General features: G+C 44.3%; 1 protein-coding gene across 1 annotated transcript in view; it reads right to left on the reverse strand.

Moving 5' to 3' along the window:
• The window catches only part of EPHX2 (epoxide hydrolase 2), a 75,374-nt gene that overhangs the window by 57,860 nt on the left and 3,807 nt on the right, over positions 1 to 13,707 (reverse strand). The window contains exons 2-5 of the mRNA XM_054988761.1: positions 6,986 to 7,070; positions 4,976 to 5,135; positions 3,905 to 4,095; positions 2,377 to 2,499 (exon numbers count right to left, since the gene is read on the reverse strand). Coding sequence (XP_054844736.1) covers positions 2,377 to 2,499; positions 3,905 to 4,095; positions 4,976 to 5,135; positions 6,986 to 7,070 — 559 coding nt within the window. The remainder of the gene's footprint in view (positions 1 to 2,376; positions 2,500 to 3,904; positions 4,096 to 4,975; positions 5,136 to 6,985; positions 7,071 to 13,707) is intronic.

Genomic DNA, 13,707 nt, shown 5'->3' on the forward strand with positions numbered 1-13,707 from the left:
GAGAAGGGGAGCGATCTCCTCCTTCTATTAAAGTTCTTCTACAGGGGCCCTGCTCGGTGTGCTGCCACCTTCAGAGATAATGAGGCTGGCGACCAGAGCCAGGGTACTCTCTGTTGTGGTACATCTGCTTTGGAGGGCCTTCTTCAACTGGCCACCCAGTTAAGACTTTAGGCACCAGGTGAAAATATGGCTCTTCTAGCAGGCACTGGTGACTTTTCTTTCCTATTCTATTTAATGTGGCTGTAAGTCATTGTTTTTGCAGCTGCTGTATTGGAAAAATGCTTAATTTCATTTTCTGCCAGTTTTAGATTCTGTTGTGATCCATTATGTGTGGTACATAAATGTATCAAAGTAATGGTAATAGTTGCAGCTGCTAAACAGAGACTGGAACCCAGGATTCACACACACAAAGCAGCCTTATACCAAGTCTACTCCGTCTGGCAGTAGCTCAGGTAGAGGTCATGATTATAGGACATGCAGGGAGGGGAAGGAGACTAGAAACGATGAGCTTCAGGAAAGGTGAGTTAGAGAACTACTTTCAATGCATCTGCAAGAGGCCGTGGTCATGCAGAATACATACATTCCAGCCCTGGGCACATTTCTGCAATCACGGAATTTCTGTAAACATTTACACAGCCATGAAGTCTGAAAGCTGGCTTTTTTAAGAGAGAGAGAAAGATCATGGTTCCATTGAATTCCACATTAAAAATTCCCTTATTGGAAAATAAACAGTGCAAGATGATCCAAAGGGCTAGACTTAAATGTCCTGCTCTACCGATGCCTATTAACCAGGAGGACCAAACAAAGCTTCCAGGTTCAGGAGGAGTATACCTGTGAATAGTCATCGCCTTCATTTCCTGTTGGCCGGCTACTTCTGGGATGCATCCCTCTGGCCACTTTGGGAGACAGGATGCCAGTCGAGTGATCCAGCAAGGCTCCTGGGAAGCCAACAATCCTGCCATCCGAAAGCGCCCTTGGTATTTGTTTTAAAGAACGTAGCACAAACCCCTGCATTTCTCAGAATGCAAAGGCAACGCTCCTTGCAAAAGAGCCAACGCTTCCACCGCTGAGTGAATGATTAGCCACAGAAGTGAGTTCTTCAGAAAAAGCAGAAGGCAGAAACCAGCAGCGGGTGGAGGAGTGTGGAAAGGATCCACTTTCAAAGAATCAGCGGGTACGTGAGCTCCCTTTTACAGGCAGAAAACACTGCAGCTTATTAGGCTACCGGCAACGGAAGTGCTCCAGACAGGCTTCGTTCTAGCACAGTAACAAGATCCCGGTAGGCTTCCGTCAGCTGGCCAGAGGGGAACATTTGCAAGGTTAAGCTGCCAGGCCCTGCTGCAATCAGCAGTCCCATCCAGCCCTATGAAGCAGCTTCCCCCTTACTCTCTACAGAGTGCCCAACCATTAACCTCTTCCCAGGCTCATCATGACATTCTTCCTCACAGTGCTTGAGACACTGGTGCTAACCAATAGGCAAAAGGTGTATGTTGCTGAATTTGTGTGCAGACACGACACAGAACTCTTCATCAGCAAGATTGGGGGGGGGCAGTTCTCATTTACACAGAGTAGAACTGATTACCAATAGGCATTTTACTGTCAAATAGTTCAAGGCCATGACTGTTTTATATTGTAGTTTAAATATATTTACATGCCATGTTCAAATGCAAGAGCATCACCAGAAGATCAGACCCAAACCTAATCCCGCCATCCCACTTCCCAGAGTGGTCAGATGGACATATTTGGGAAGTCCAAAAGCAGAACACGAAGGCAATAACCTGCGTCAGCTGATTCCCAGCTGGGGCAACTGGTACGAAGGGGCAGACTGCTTCTGAACCTGGACATTTCTTTTAGTCAACATGGAGTACTTATTGGTAGGCCTCACTAATCCCTTTTAGGAGGTATCTAAGCCGGTGGTCATCTAATTCCATTATTTTATCTCAGCTTGCGTCAGGAAAAGTATCCCCATTTTGCCTGATCTGAACCCAATCGATCAATAATATGGAGGAACACGCAATGCGACCCTAAGCAGAGTTCTGCCCTCCTTACGCCACTAACTCCAACAGTCTTAGAAGAGAGCAACTCTGCTTAGGACAGCCCTGTTAGAGTTTTAGAACTATGACAGAAAAAAAATGTTTATTCTCTTTACGATAATATATTTACAAACCTCTCAAAAAGAGACCCCTCCCCTACCCCGTCAAGACTGCAGCCCTTAAGCATTGCAATTTCTTGATCATTTTAATTGCTCCTTTCCCTCCTTCCTTCAGGATCTGGAAAGGTCCCCCCCGCCCCGCCTCAAGCTACTACCTGAACCAATCTCGCATAAGATCCAAAGAAGCGTCTCCATACTCAGGGCCACGCACTCCACCCACTTACCTGAACCCCGGTCAAATCTTGCAGCTCCTTTACAGCAGAGTCAGCGTCTTTCACGAGGATGGTGGCTATTCCCATCTCCCGAGCAGGCTTCAAGTTTGCTCCAATGTCATCCAGAAAAATAACCTGGATTGAGGAAGCAGTCAAACCCCGTCATGAGTTGACAATCTTCCCTGAACCGCTATACAGTGGGCTTCCTTAATGCACATTATTCAACGCTCACATAGTCCAAATATTGCACTTCAGAAAACTGATTTCCTAACCTGTGTAAGTGATAATTTATTGTAATTCATCACAACCACTGAGTCTTCTATGCGAAAAATGGGAGAAAGGCATCTTTAATTCAATAAATGATCCAAGGAGCCCTTCGGGTATTTAAGCCTTCCTCCCCAGCCCCTGGATTCGACTCCAGTAGCACCTTGAAAACCAACAAAATGTTCAGGGTGTAAGCTTTTGAGAGCCAAAGCTCCCTTCGTCAGATTTGACGAAGTGAGCTTTGACTCCTGAAAACTTGTTGGTCTTTGAGGTGCTAATGGATTCTAATCGTCCTGCTCAACTGCAGACCAACATGGCTATCCACCTGAAACTCTCCCCAGAATTTTATTCTGATATCCTTTCAGCTTGAGATATCAGTAGACTTTGCCCACAAACATACAAGCCTATGCTGTTAAGCCACGAGGACTAGAAACTCACTCTTTTTTCAATTCAAGTTTTCCAAGAGGCTGAAATAGATAACCCAGCCTTTTTTGGCATTTCTGTAAAACCAAGGAATATAGTTGACAATAGCCAACTAAATCTCACTACAAGAAACGGAGAGGACATCTTACATAGGCCAGGGTCTTCGAGAGTCTTGAAGTCAGTCATTACTATGCAATTTTACAAAGGGGAACAGGCAAAGCTGGCGCTGCAGACTGACATGGCAGGAAGCCCGACTGCAAGCACTGGGTGACTCCACCATTTCACAACAGGAGAAACTCCTAATAGGCGTAGAGGAAGCAAAATCCAAAAGAGTTGCACCTCTGCCCTCTTCTTTGGGCACCCTTCCCAGGCAGCTCAGAGGCTTCTGGGATGATCTCCAACTCCCCATAAAGAGCAGAGCGGCAACTCTTCCACACTTTTTTGGCAAAAGGAATGTGAAAAAGTTGCACTCCACTTCCTCCAGGGTAGCTACAACTGAGATGCAGGTAGAATCATGTAAACTACTTTGAGCTGCTTGACACTAAACAAAGATAGTTATAAGGAAAAAGCCTATGGACACTCTGGAAATAACAGAAAACATACAGCCAGGACATACACTTGACAGGAGGATTTGAACCCAGATCTCTCATCCACAAGCCCTGTTCTCTGCCCAGCAGTCCACAGTAGATTCACTCAGGATCTCAAGCCATTCCTAAAAGTTTATCTCCCACTATATCTCCCACTATACTTGTTTCTTATGAACAACTCCTTGTAGCCAAGTCACCCAGAAAGGTGACCCACCCCGACCCCATCTTCAGGAATAAACTTTGACCTAAAACAGCATGGAACTTGCCTCCTGGGGTTTTGCCTTCAGCACCTCTAGGGTGTACTCATAGATCTTGGGATCTGGTTTCTGCAGGCCAATACGACAGGACTCAATCACTGCGTCAAAGTACTTCTGCAGCAGACAAAAGATGCGCCCCGTGCTGTGTCGCTGCGGGCGATCATCAATCCAGTTGTTTGTAAGGACAGCAATCTTGAAACCTGAAGGAAGCACAGTCAGCAATTCAACAGAAATGAAGGACTGGGGAAGTATACCCAGGGTACTGTGCAATCTGGGAGACCGCGCATTCTGCACCATAGAAAAGGTATTGTTCTTGTCATGTATGCACATGCAAGGTGTGCTATGCTATGTTCTAACTGCACATCTTGCATGTAGGTGCATATAAACTATACAAAAAAACACCATGATGCAACTGAACCACACCTCTATTGCATCTTCAATATACGTTTTATCAAACTGTTATGCAATTGTTTTTTTATAACATTTCCAGAGACATTATATTACATAAACCTGCAGTTTACTGTATTGCCCCACAGTGTAAACAACTGCTTTAGCACCATCAGTCAAATACAATTCCTTGATGATAAAATAAACAATTTTTTTTACCTGCAACTAAGTGCCAATAATTAAATCGTACAGTTGAAAGTTCTTGTCTGAGCTGCAAGTCCTTGTTTCATTGTAAACAACTTGATTCCAATAAAAAACTTGTAACTGACTTGACTCGATTCTACGAGCTTTGGGTTAAAGCTCGTTTCACGTGTGTCTTCCTTGGAAGTTTTTTCGTTTGCTTTATCATCAAGGAATTGCAACCTCCCCAACCAATAAGTCAAAATTCAATACATATCCTGATCATATGAGGAGGTGTCAAGAAAGACACCTAAACCACTAGAAAAGACTGAATGCAGAATAGTTTATACACCTCTTGTTCAAAACTTCCACAACACAAATGTCAGCTTATAAAAAATCCTCTTTGCATCATTATGCCTGTACTCAGAATAATAAAGGACAAAATACCAGAAGACCCCCCACCCCCACCCCAGCTCTCCCTCTAGCAGCTCCTTCTACAATGGAAACCATTACCATTGTTCTTCAGAGTAAGGGCAGCTTGCAGAAGAGGCGTGTTCAGGATTTCTTGGTCTGTTATCTCCTCAAAAGCCTGAGCAACTGAGAAATTGTCAGGGAGGGAGAGTCCAGAGGCAGCAGCTGCCTTCTTGCAGTCTTCATCTAACTCGGCGATTAGCTGAAATAGGCACACCAAATTAAAATCCATGAGAACAAACAAAGAAGTGGTGGGAGAAATACAGGAAGGTCCATTCTCAGGCATTTTTAGGTTAGGAATAATGACTTTAAATAATAAAGTTCTACACAAATGGCATGGCCAAGCAAGAATGCCACGCAAAGACTTGCAAACACTTTGAAGTTTTTGCCATGAACTACATGACGACACTGACTTGCCATATGCTACCATGTCCCGGCTCATCTAATGCATAGCTTTCGAAAAGGCCCTAGGAAAGGTATGCAATTGCTAATATCGGAAGATCAAGGAAAGAGAAAGTGGGATTTCCCTCAAAGACAATAGATCTTGTATGTTTTTCATCCTGTTCTTTCACCAGGGAGCTCAGGATGGCATACTTCCTCTGTTTCTCACCCCAATCTATTTCAGAGCATTGTGAGAATAAAACATGGACACGATCTAGACCAACTTTCATTAGGTGTTTGAATCCTTTTATTGAACTCTGGAAATTAAACACTTCATCGAAATATTGATGTTTATAACTGGGCTGTCCTTATTTTAATTGTAAATGGCTTGTGACCTCTCATTCCACTGAGCAAATTCTGAAGGTTTCCTCCAGCTTAAATGGCTCTTCCTCTAATGGAAGGAAGTTCTTAGTCTGGAGCGAAGGCTCCTTAGGGTAGAAATGTTCCTCTGTCCTAGATACCACCCATGTGTTTGAAATGTATATATTAATGTTCTGATTTTATTATATTGCATTCTACAAAATCAGAATTTAAGCAAAGGTTAGGCAGAGAGAATGTGACTGACTCATGGTCACGCGGCAAGGTTTATGGGAGAATAGGGATTCGAACCCAGGTTTCCCTGATTCTAAATCAAGCATACACTGGGTCTGTTAGTGGTATAGACCTCACCCAAATATCACTATCACAGGCGTTCCCAACCTTCTGGAGCTGGTGGGCACCTTTTGAATACTGACACAGTGTTGTGCACACAAATACAAATTACAAAATGTCAGGAATTGAGGTCATGCATATCTCTAATAGTAACTCTTCAACAGTTCAAGCAGAAGCTCTGTTTAGCAAGGTGCCTTTTAAAATGAAGATACGGTTTAAAAACATTTTCTTGCACAAACACAGCTTATGTTCACTCGAGCTGTGAATATCCTTGTGCTGTGGTGGCAGCTGCTGCGGAAGCAACTCTTTAAAAACATCTGTCAATCATTATCTCCAATGGCCAATGAGAAGCCATGCTGGGCAAAAGCCCTCCAGCCCACTCACTTTCTAAAAACATTTGGTGGGTGCCAGGAAAGGTGCCAGCTGGCATCATGACACCTACGTGCACCACACTGGAGAGTCCCGCACTATCATACAGGCTGATCTGGAAAGAGAGCTTTATCAATTCCCAGGACTCCAGGTGGGCTGTTGAGACGAGTAAGCGTGATGGTCCACCAAGCTTGGTATGCTTTACAAGAGCTGCCTGCCTCTCCTTGGGTCAGTATTGTGCCACCCAGGCTGATCTGGGAAGGGCAAGCTTATGGTCTACATACAGATAGCAACCTAGTAAAACTTAGGAAGAGTTAAATAATTTTTAAAAGATGCATTAACACACAAATACAACAGGCATGAGTAAGGTGGCTGAAATGCCTTTCAGCTTTGATTGCCACCTAGTTTTGCCTGACTCCATGAGCCCGTCCAATGGTCCATGCAGCCAAATACCATCCAGCAAATCCCAGCCTGCTATCAGAGATCCTGCAAAACTAGAGGGGTCAGGAGGTAAAGCTAGAACCACAGCATAAACAGCAAGAGCTCTGCAACTGAGCTTCTGCCCCCTTCTACCCCAAAAGACAACCTTACCTGCATCAGTCCGATCTGACCAAGCATTGCTTTGGAGAAAGGCCCATCCAGGCCTCCTTTCACAATGACATCTTGGAAGAAGTTACTAGAAGACGAAAATTGAAAAACAAATTTAGACTGAAGAGGGCCATGCTTCAAGTGTTGCTTAGGAGCTGTGGACAGAGCTAGGTAAATGGGGGGTGGTAAATGGAGGCATTTCCACATTTTATTTAGCATACAGCTACAGGGATACTAGCACACCACCAGCCTTTTCTACAGCAGACAAGGGATGTACGGGCAACATGCCTGCACCTTTAAAAGCACGTCTATGGGAACCCTGTTTGTACACAGATGCATCAATACCAAAGTTGGAAAAAGCGAGAGTGGGGATAACATGTTTCAGGTGGGTAGCCACGTTGCCCTGCAATAGAACAGCAGGATTGGAGTCTGGTAGCACCTTACAGACCAATAAGATTTTCATGGTGTAAGCTTTCCAGAGTCAAAGCTCCCTTCTTCAGGTATCAAGAGCTTTAACTCTGGAAAACATGATTGCCTTACTATATAGTGAGGGAGAGGATGAGTGAAGGATACATGGAGGCCATTCCTTTTTAATAGGAGGAAGAGAATGGCTAGGGGAAAACCTTGCATTAGGGCTTAAAATAAGAGTTGTATGTGGATAGCAGGAAAGCAGTGGGCAGTAACAGTTCGGAACTCTGAGTGTGGACCGGAAAGAACAGCCAGATGAAGGGGTCAGACTATTATGTGCCCATAAAAGAAGTTCCAACCAGCTCTGCACCGTGAACCGAATTTGAACTCCAAAGCTGCGAAGATCCATGGCATCACTAATCTCATCAGAAATACTTTAGCGCGCACACAAGAACAACCCAGCTACATCAGACCGTTTTGTTTCCTGCAGGGACCACCCAGGGGCCTCCAAGCCATTCGAACAGAGCATGAAGTTGCTCCTCACAGGAAGTGTGCTCTATTTAGGCACTGGATCATTTGGTTGTCATTTTCTGCACCTTTTCCAGCTCTGTGATTTGAAACAAGGTGACTAGAAATTGCATGCAGTATTTGAAATGCAATTCCACCATAGGTTTATACAAGAGCGCTACAATATTCGCAGTTATAGCTTTCAATGCCAATAATGACAATCCAAGCATAGAGTTTACTTTTTTCACTATAGCCAACACCAAAAGAACACTTTAATTACTATGACCTCAAGATTCCTTTCCTAGTCATCTTGTGTCATTTCACTTCCCTGTATCAGTAAATTTATATAAATTTACAGCGAACCGCATTTGCAACAATTTTTTTTTGTTAAGAGCACATTAGCTAGAAGAGTTCGGAATTTTTCTAGAAGTACAAGATTGACTGTTTGCAGTGGCAAAAAAAATGACAGCCATACTTCTTCCATGCCCCCCCCCGCCATATAAACACTTCTTCTAGGACTAGCCAATGTGAAAAGCTTCCGTCAACAAGGGCTCTTATATAAAGGAAAGATGGGCCACACCTCTAATTGTCCCACACACCAAAATAATCCTTGGTAACTAAGGAAGTATCACTATTAGTTTGATCCAAGATCTGCTCATGCGTACTTCTTGGCTACATTTATTGTTTAGAAAACGTATATGCCATCTCTCCACAAACTTGCTTGAGACAGCTCATGGGGTAAAAGCAAATACAATAAAATATAAAAACCACGGCCATATAAGAGTTTCTAGCCTTTCCACCTGAATTTAACTCCTAGCACCTGCATGAACTTTTTGGCAACTTGGTGCTCAGATCTTTTGTGGACCTTGTGAAAGCAGAAGGGTGGGGACAGACAAGAGGAGGGAAATATAACTGCCTGGTCTTGTTGCTTTATATCCTACCATTCAGACAAGTATTGCTTGCCTAAGTAGTTCATATCAATCAGCACAGACTTGTGCCTGCAGGGTAACAAACCCAAGAGACAGGGCACACAAGCGGAAGGAGCGTAGAAAGAGAAGAACAACATGTGGCCAATGCAAGACAGACCAGCATACTCTGCCAGCTGAAGGCTAAACTAGACATGAAATCACTGCCATTTTGAAGTGATTAAAGGGGATTGGGTCCACAGCACGGTAGGCTGATGTGCCCTGAGTGCAGCCATTTCAGAATTTGAAAAGATGTGGGGGAAACACAAGAGTGCCTCAGCTAGGTGCATTGCAAGCATGATCAGGATCAGACTCTCTTGGCATCTTAAAATCACTTTAAAAGGAGAGCGGCATCCATAAGTCCAATCTATGGATGATGTCTCATCTAGTTTGGCCCTCAGCCAAGTGCTATCCTAGCCAACCACGTAAGCTCCCACCCACCCCCACCTTTACACTAATAAAATATTTTATTTAAAGGATGAAGTTCACCATAAAGCAGCTCTGGTAATCAGAGCAAAGGTTCACCGAGCCTAGTATCCTATTTCTTCCACCAGGCAGGCAGATGCAAATGGGAAGCTCACACATAGGCCATGGGCAAGAATTTAGTCCCTTTGGCCTCCAACAATCACAGGTATGATATAGTCTCTGATAGCAGCAAATCCTAGACAGTGTGATCTTTTATGCCACCAGGGCCTGCGGGCACAAAAGCTAACAACGTTTATTCCCAAGGGCTACAGGGATTTCTGCAAGGGTGCACAGAACTTCAAGTATTTACTTGCCTAGACATTCTATTTAACACACCTTCAAAGTGCTTAATTGCTGTACCATAGAATGCTGTACCATGGAAGCTTAGAGGAAACAGCCTAGACTCTGATCTTTAAAGATCAAGGCATAATTCCTACTTGTCAGCTCATATGAACATTACCAGAGGAAACTTCTTATTCCACTCCATCCAATGTGCCTTGTCAACAAGGCTAGTATCACTGAAAAGGACTGACCAGAACAATTGAATTGATGGACAGAGAGCTCCTGAGAGAAAACTCAAAGCCCTCAAGCAAGGAAGTCAATAGCAGTTTGACATCACACTTGTCTAGACTGAGACCACAAAGACCATGAGAAACAGGTGGCCATCCCATCATAGTTAAGCACAAGTGCTGGGTTGTAAGAAGGGGCGTTAAGGTTTCAGGTATAGAACAGCAGCCAAAGCAGATGCTATATTCTTGGCTGTTTCCTCTAAGGATGGTGGTGGTGGAGAGTGCCTCAAGTCATAGCTAACTTATGGCGATCCCTGGTGGGGTTTTCATGGCAAGAGACTAACAGAGGTGGTTTGCCATTGCCTGCCTCTGCAACCCTACTCTCCAGTGGAGATCTCCCATCCAATAAGGCCAACCTTGCTTAGCTTCTGAAATCGGACAAGATCAGGCTCTCCTGGGCTATCCAGGTCAGGGGCCCTCTAAGGACAGCAGACTGGACTGGGACAGACCAAGACTGACAGACGCAGCCCTTTCCAAGGGAAATGGGACGGTCTGTCTTGACACCCACACGGGCTGGCATTCTAGGGAAGCCTTAAGAATCAGGTCAGCTGGATTTGCATTCCAGCCTCTTTGGGTGATCTCGTTAGGCAGCAAAAAATAAACAGGAGCCTTGCTGGGCAAGGAAAGGCTATAATTCCTCTTAAGGCAGCAGATAATTCTGCCTTTTGCTTACATCCTCTCTTAGAAGACTTTATTCCGCTGATGAAACTTTCCAGGGTCATGAAGTCCTTCAGGGTGATGCAGGGGAAGGGGTGATAGGACTGAGCCCAAAATCCAACACCAGCAGGGGATTTACTTGACGGGCTGAAGGCATACCAGTTCTCTCTCCATCGTGTTCCCATAATGAAACAGTAACACACAGCACAGGACTGACGGAACAGTGAACGAGAACAAAGGGGCTTCAGTGACTACTAAAGACGCTTCTACACGCAACTCCAACAAGGACCTTTTGTCTCCAATTTGGGATTCTGATACAACACAGAACACAACACAAGATAACCGTGACCCTTGTTTGAAGTAAGGCAACCTGGGGGACCCGCACTTTCCTTATTGCCTGTGGACAGTTTTTGACAGGTGTGCCAAAACTGTTCTTTGGCCACAGACAGGCATGACAAGAGGATCTTTTCCCCAGAGGGTCACAGCCTGCCCGCCTCCTGCTCAAATACGGCAAGAAGGGTATATTGCTTGATGCAAATCTGCTTAGAATCTGAACCGGTGCACCGGGAGTCCAAGGGGATGCCATCAATGCACAGCAGTGGAAAACACAAAGCACTGTTTACAATGGCTCTTCTCGTTACAAAAAACAGGAGAGGATCGTACCTACGAAGACACTTGTCAGACCCTTTCGAGGTCAACTGGCAGGACGCAACTCATAACTAGGTGACACAAGTTGCAGCACTTTTTTGTTTAAACAGAGAGAGGAAGAAAGAGGAAGGGGGAGGGGAGCAGAAAGCAGCGGACTTGAACTAATTTAAACCTCATAATTCTTAGAGAAGCTGTAATGGGGGTGGTCCCCTTTGGTATAACCACACAGTCTGTCCAAAGAGAAGGTGGACCTCTATGGTCCAAAATTAGAATCGGGTCTCTTCACCGGATGGAATAAAGAACAAGGCTCTTCTTTCACAGACTTGCTATTGGAGATCCTTTCAGCCGCAGTTCCTAGAGACTGCACCCAAAACCTCTGTATGGTTTCAGGTAGGCAGCCATGTTAGTCTGCTGTTGAACAGCAGGATTTGAGTTCAGTGGCACCCTGAAGACCAACAAGATTCCCAGCATAAGCATCCGAGAGTCAAAGCTCCCTTTGTCAGATATGAAGAAGGGAGCTTTGACTCTCAAAAGCTTATACCCTTAAAATTTTGTTGGTCTATAGGGTGCTACCAGACTCAAGTCCTGCTGTACCTCTGCATGCAAACTGTGAGCACTCATTGAGCTGTAGCCCATACCATCTACCATCAATTTTGTAGACTGACATTTTAAGCTGCTTTGAGGTATGCATTATGACAGGCAAAAATTGAATATAAATTATGTAAACAAATGAAGCAAAGCTGTCAAATGAACAAGCTGATCAACATAAATACGCACTATGTTAAGTAAAGGTCAAGCTTAAATGGAAAAAGCAGAGTCAGTCTTTTCCAAGACTGATCAGTGGAAGCAACTGTCAGGCTGATGGAGAACTGACCTGCAACTCATAGCCATGGAAGGCGCAGAAAAGCTTTGCAGAACCAGAGAGTTTAAGAAGGCTCCTGAGGAGCAAATGACACAGAAGCTGTTCTAGTCATGGGCTGCAAGGCAATGAACAAAGGGGATCTCAAAGTAGAGACAGAAAGAATGGTGGATTAGAGGGTATACGTTCCAATTTAGTCAGAAGGCAAAAAGGAGCCATAACCAACAGCTGACTTGAAATGCTGAAGTCATAGCAAAAATTTAAAATAATCTTGTAAAACAGGCCATGCAAATAGGTCTAAAGAATGTGCCACCGAAGCGGTTTGGGGAAGGTGGGCAAGGAGGAAATGTGCAAGTACAAGCTTGAGAAAACACTCAAGCCGGAATCAACATATTGCTCCTGCGGTTGGAGCCCTGCCAAAGCTAGCACATGATGCTGTTGCACCACCCAGCTTGGGTGACTTTCCTGTCCAAACTAGGTATAGGAGAGGATCCATTGCTCACTTGCAGTCTGCACGCACAAGGTCTCTGGTTCAAATCACTGGCCTCGGCAACCAGGAAAAAGCTCTACTTGAGGCCACTGTCAAGAGTAGAAAATACTCATCTTGCCGGACCAGACATATTCTGAATGCAGCAGATTTGCATGTTTTCTGGAACTCTGCACACCTAATGTGTGCAGAGTTGCTTACAAAGAACATGAAAATGCCTTTGCCAGAGGGGAGAAGGTGCAAAGAGAGAGTCAGTTGAAAAGAGGCTCAGACAAACTGGTGAAATAGAATCATGGATGTATGGAAGGAACTCCCTGATAGCATGCAAGGGACTGCAAATTCAAGAAACAGTTTCAGAGGCAACTTCACTCAGCTCACTCAAAGGAGCAATATTAGTCCCTCGCAAAACGATTTTCATGTTACAATTCTTCATTTATTTTTCAATATCCATAAATAGGAAAGCCAACTTGGTGTTGTGGTTAAACTAAGATCTGGGAGACCTGGATTCAAATCCATGCTCTATCACAGAAGCTTGCCGGGCAACCCTGAGCTCGTCTTTCCCTCTCAGCCTCATGTACCTCGCAGGGCTGTTGCTGTGAGGGTAAAATGGGAGAAGGGAGGAACAATAACATAACCTAGTTTGGGTCCTCAACTGGAAAGATCAGGTACAAATACACGGCTATATTCGCACCACACTTTTGTCATAATAATTCCTGTTTCATTAATATTCCATCAAAAGATGTCATTTCACAAAAGCATGTTTTGCATCTTTGATTCTAACAAGTTATCCCTCTCCGCTTATTTTCTTCAACTTGGCATAGAAGCCCCTCACTGCTACAAATGTCTACAATGTCAATTCTCTATCTTTTTCTGTTTTTTGGATTCAGTTAATAAAAACTTATGTTGTCATAAGCCAACTTATTTGTCAACCAGCAATATTTTCAACTGTCCCTTTAACCTAGAGCAGGACACAACCATTGCAAGTTTTATTTTTGAGAGCTACTTAACTTGCTTCATTAAAGCTTGAAAAGACTTGGCGTGCACGAAGCCGCCTTACCAGAGCAATTAATCCTTCAAGGTCAGTATTATGAGCTCTGACCGGCAGCCGCTCTCCAGAGTCTCAGGCAAACATCTTATACATCACCTGCTGCCTGGTCCTT

This window comes from Eublepharis macularius, chromosome 1 (assembly GCF_028583425.1).
Source record: "Eublepharis macularius isolate TG4126 chromosome 1, MPM_Emac_v1.0, whole genome shotgun sequence".
NCBI lineage: Eukaryota > Metazoa > Chordata > Lepidosauria > Squamata > Eublepharidae > Eublepharis > Eublepharis macularius.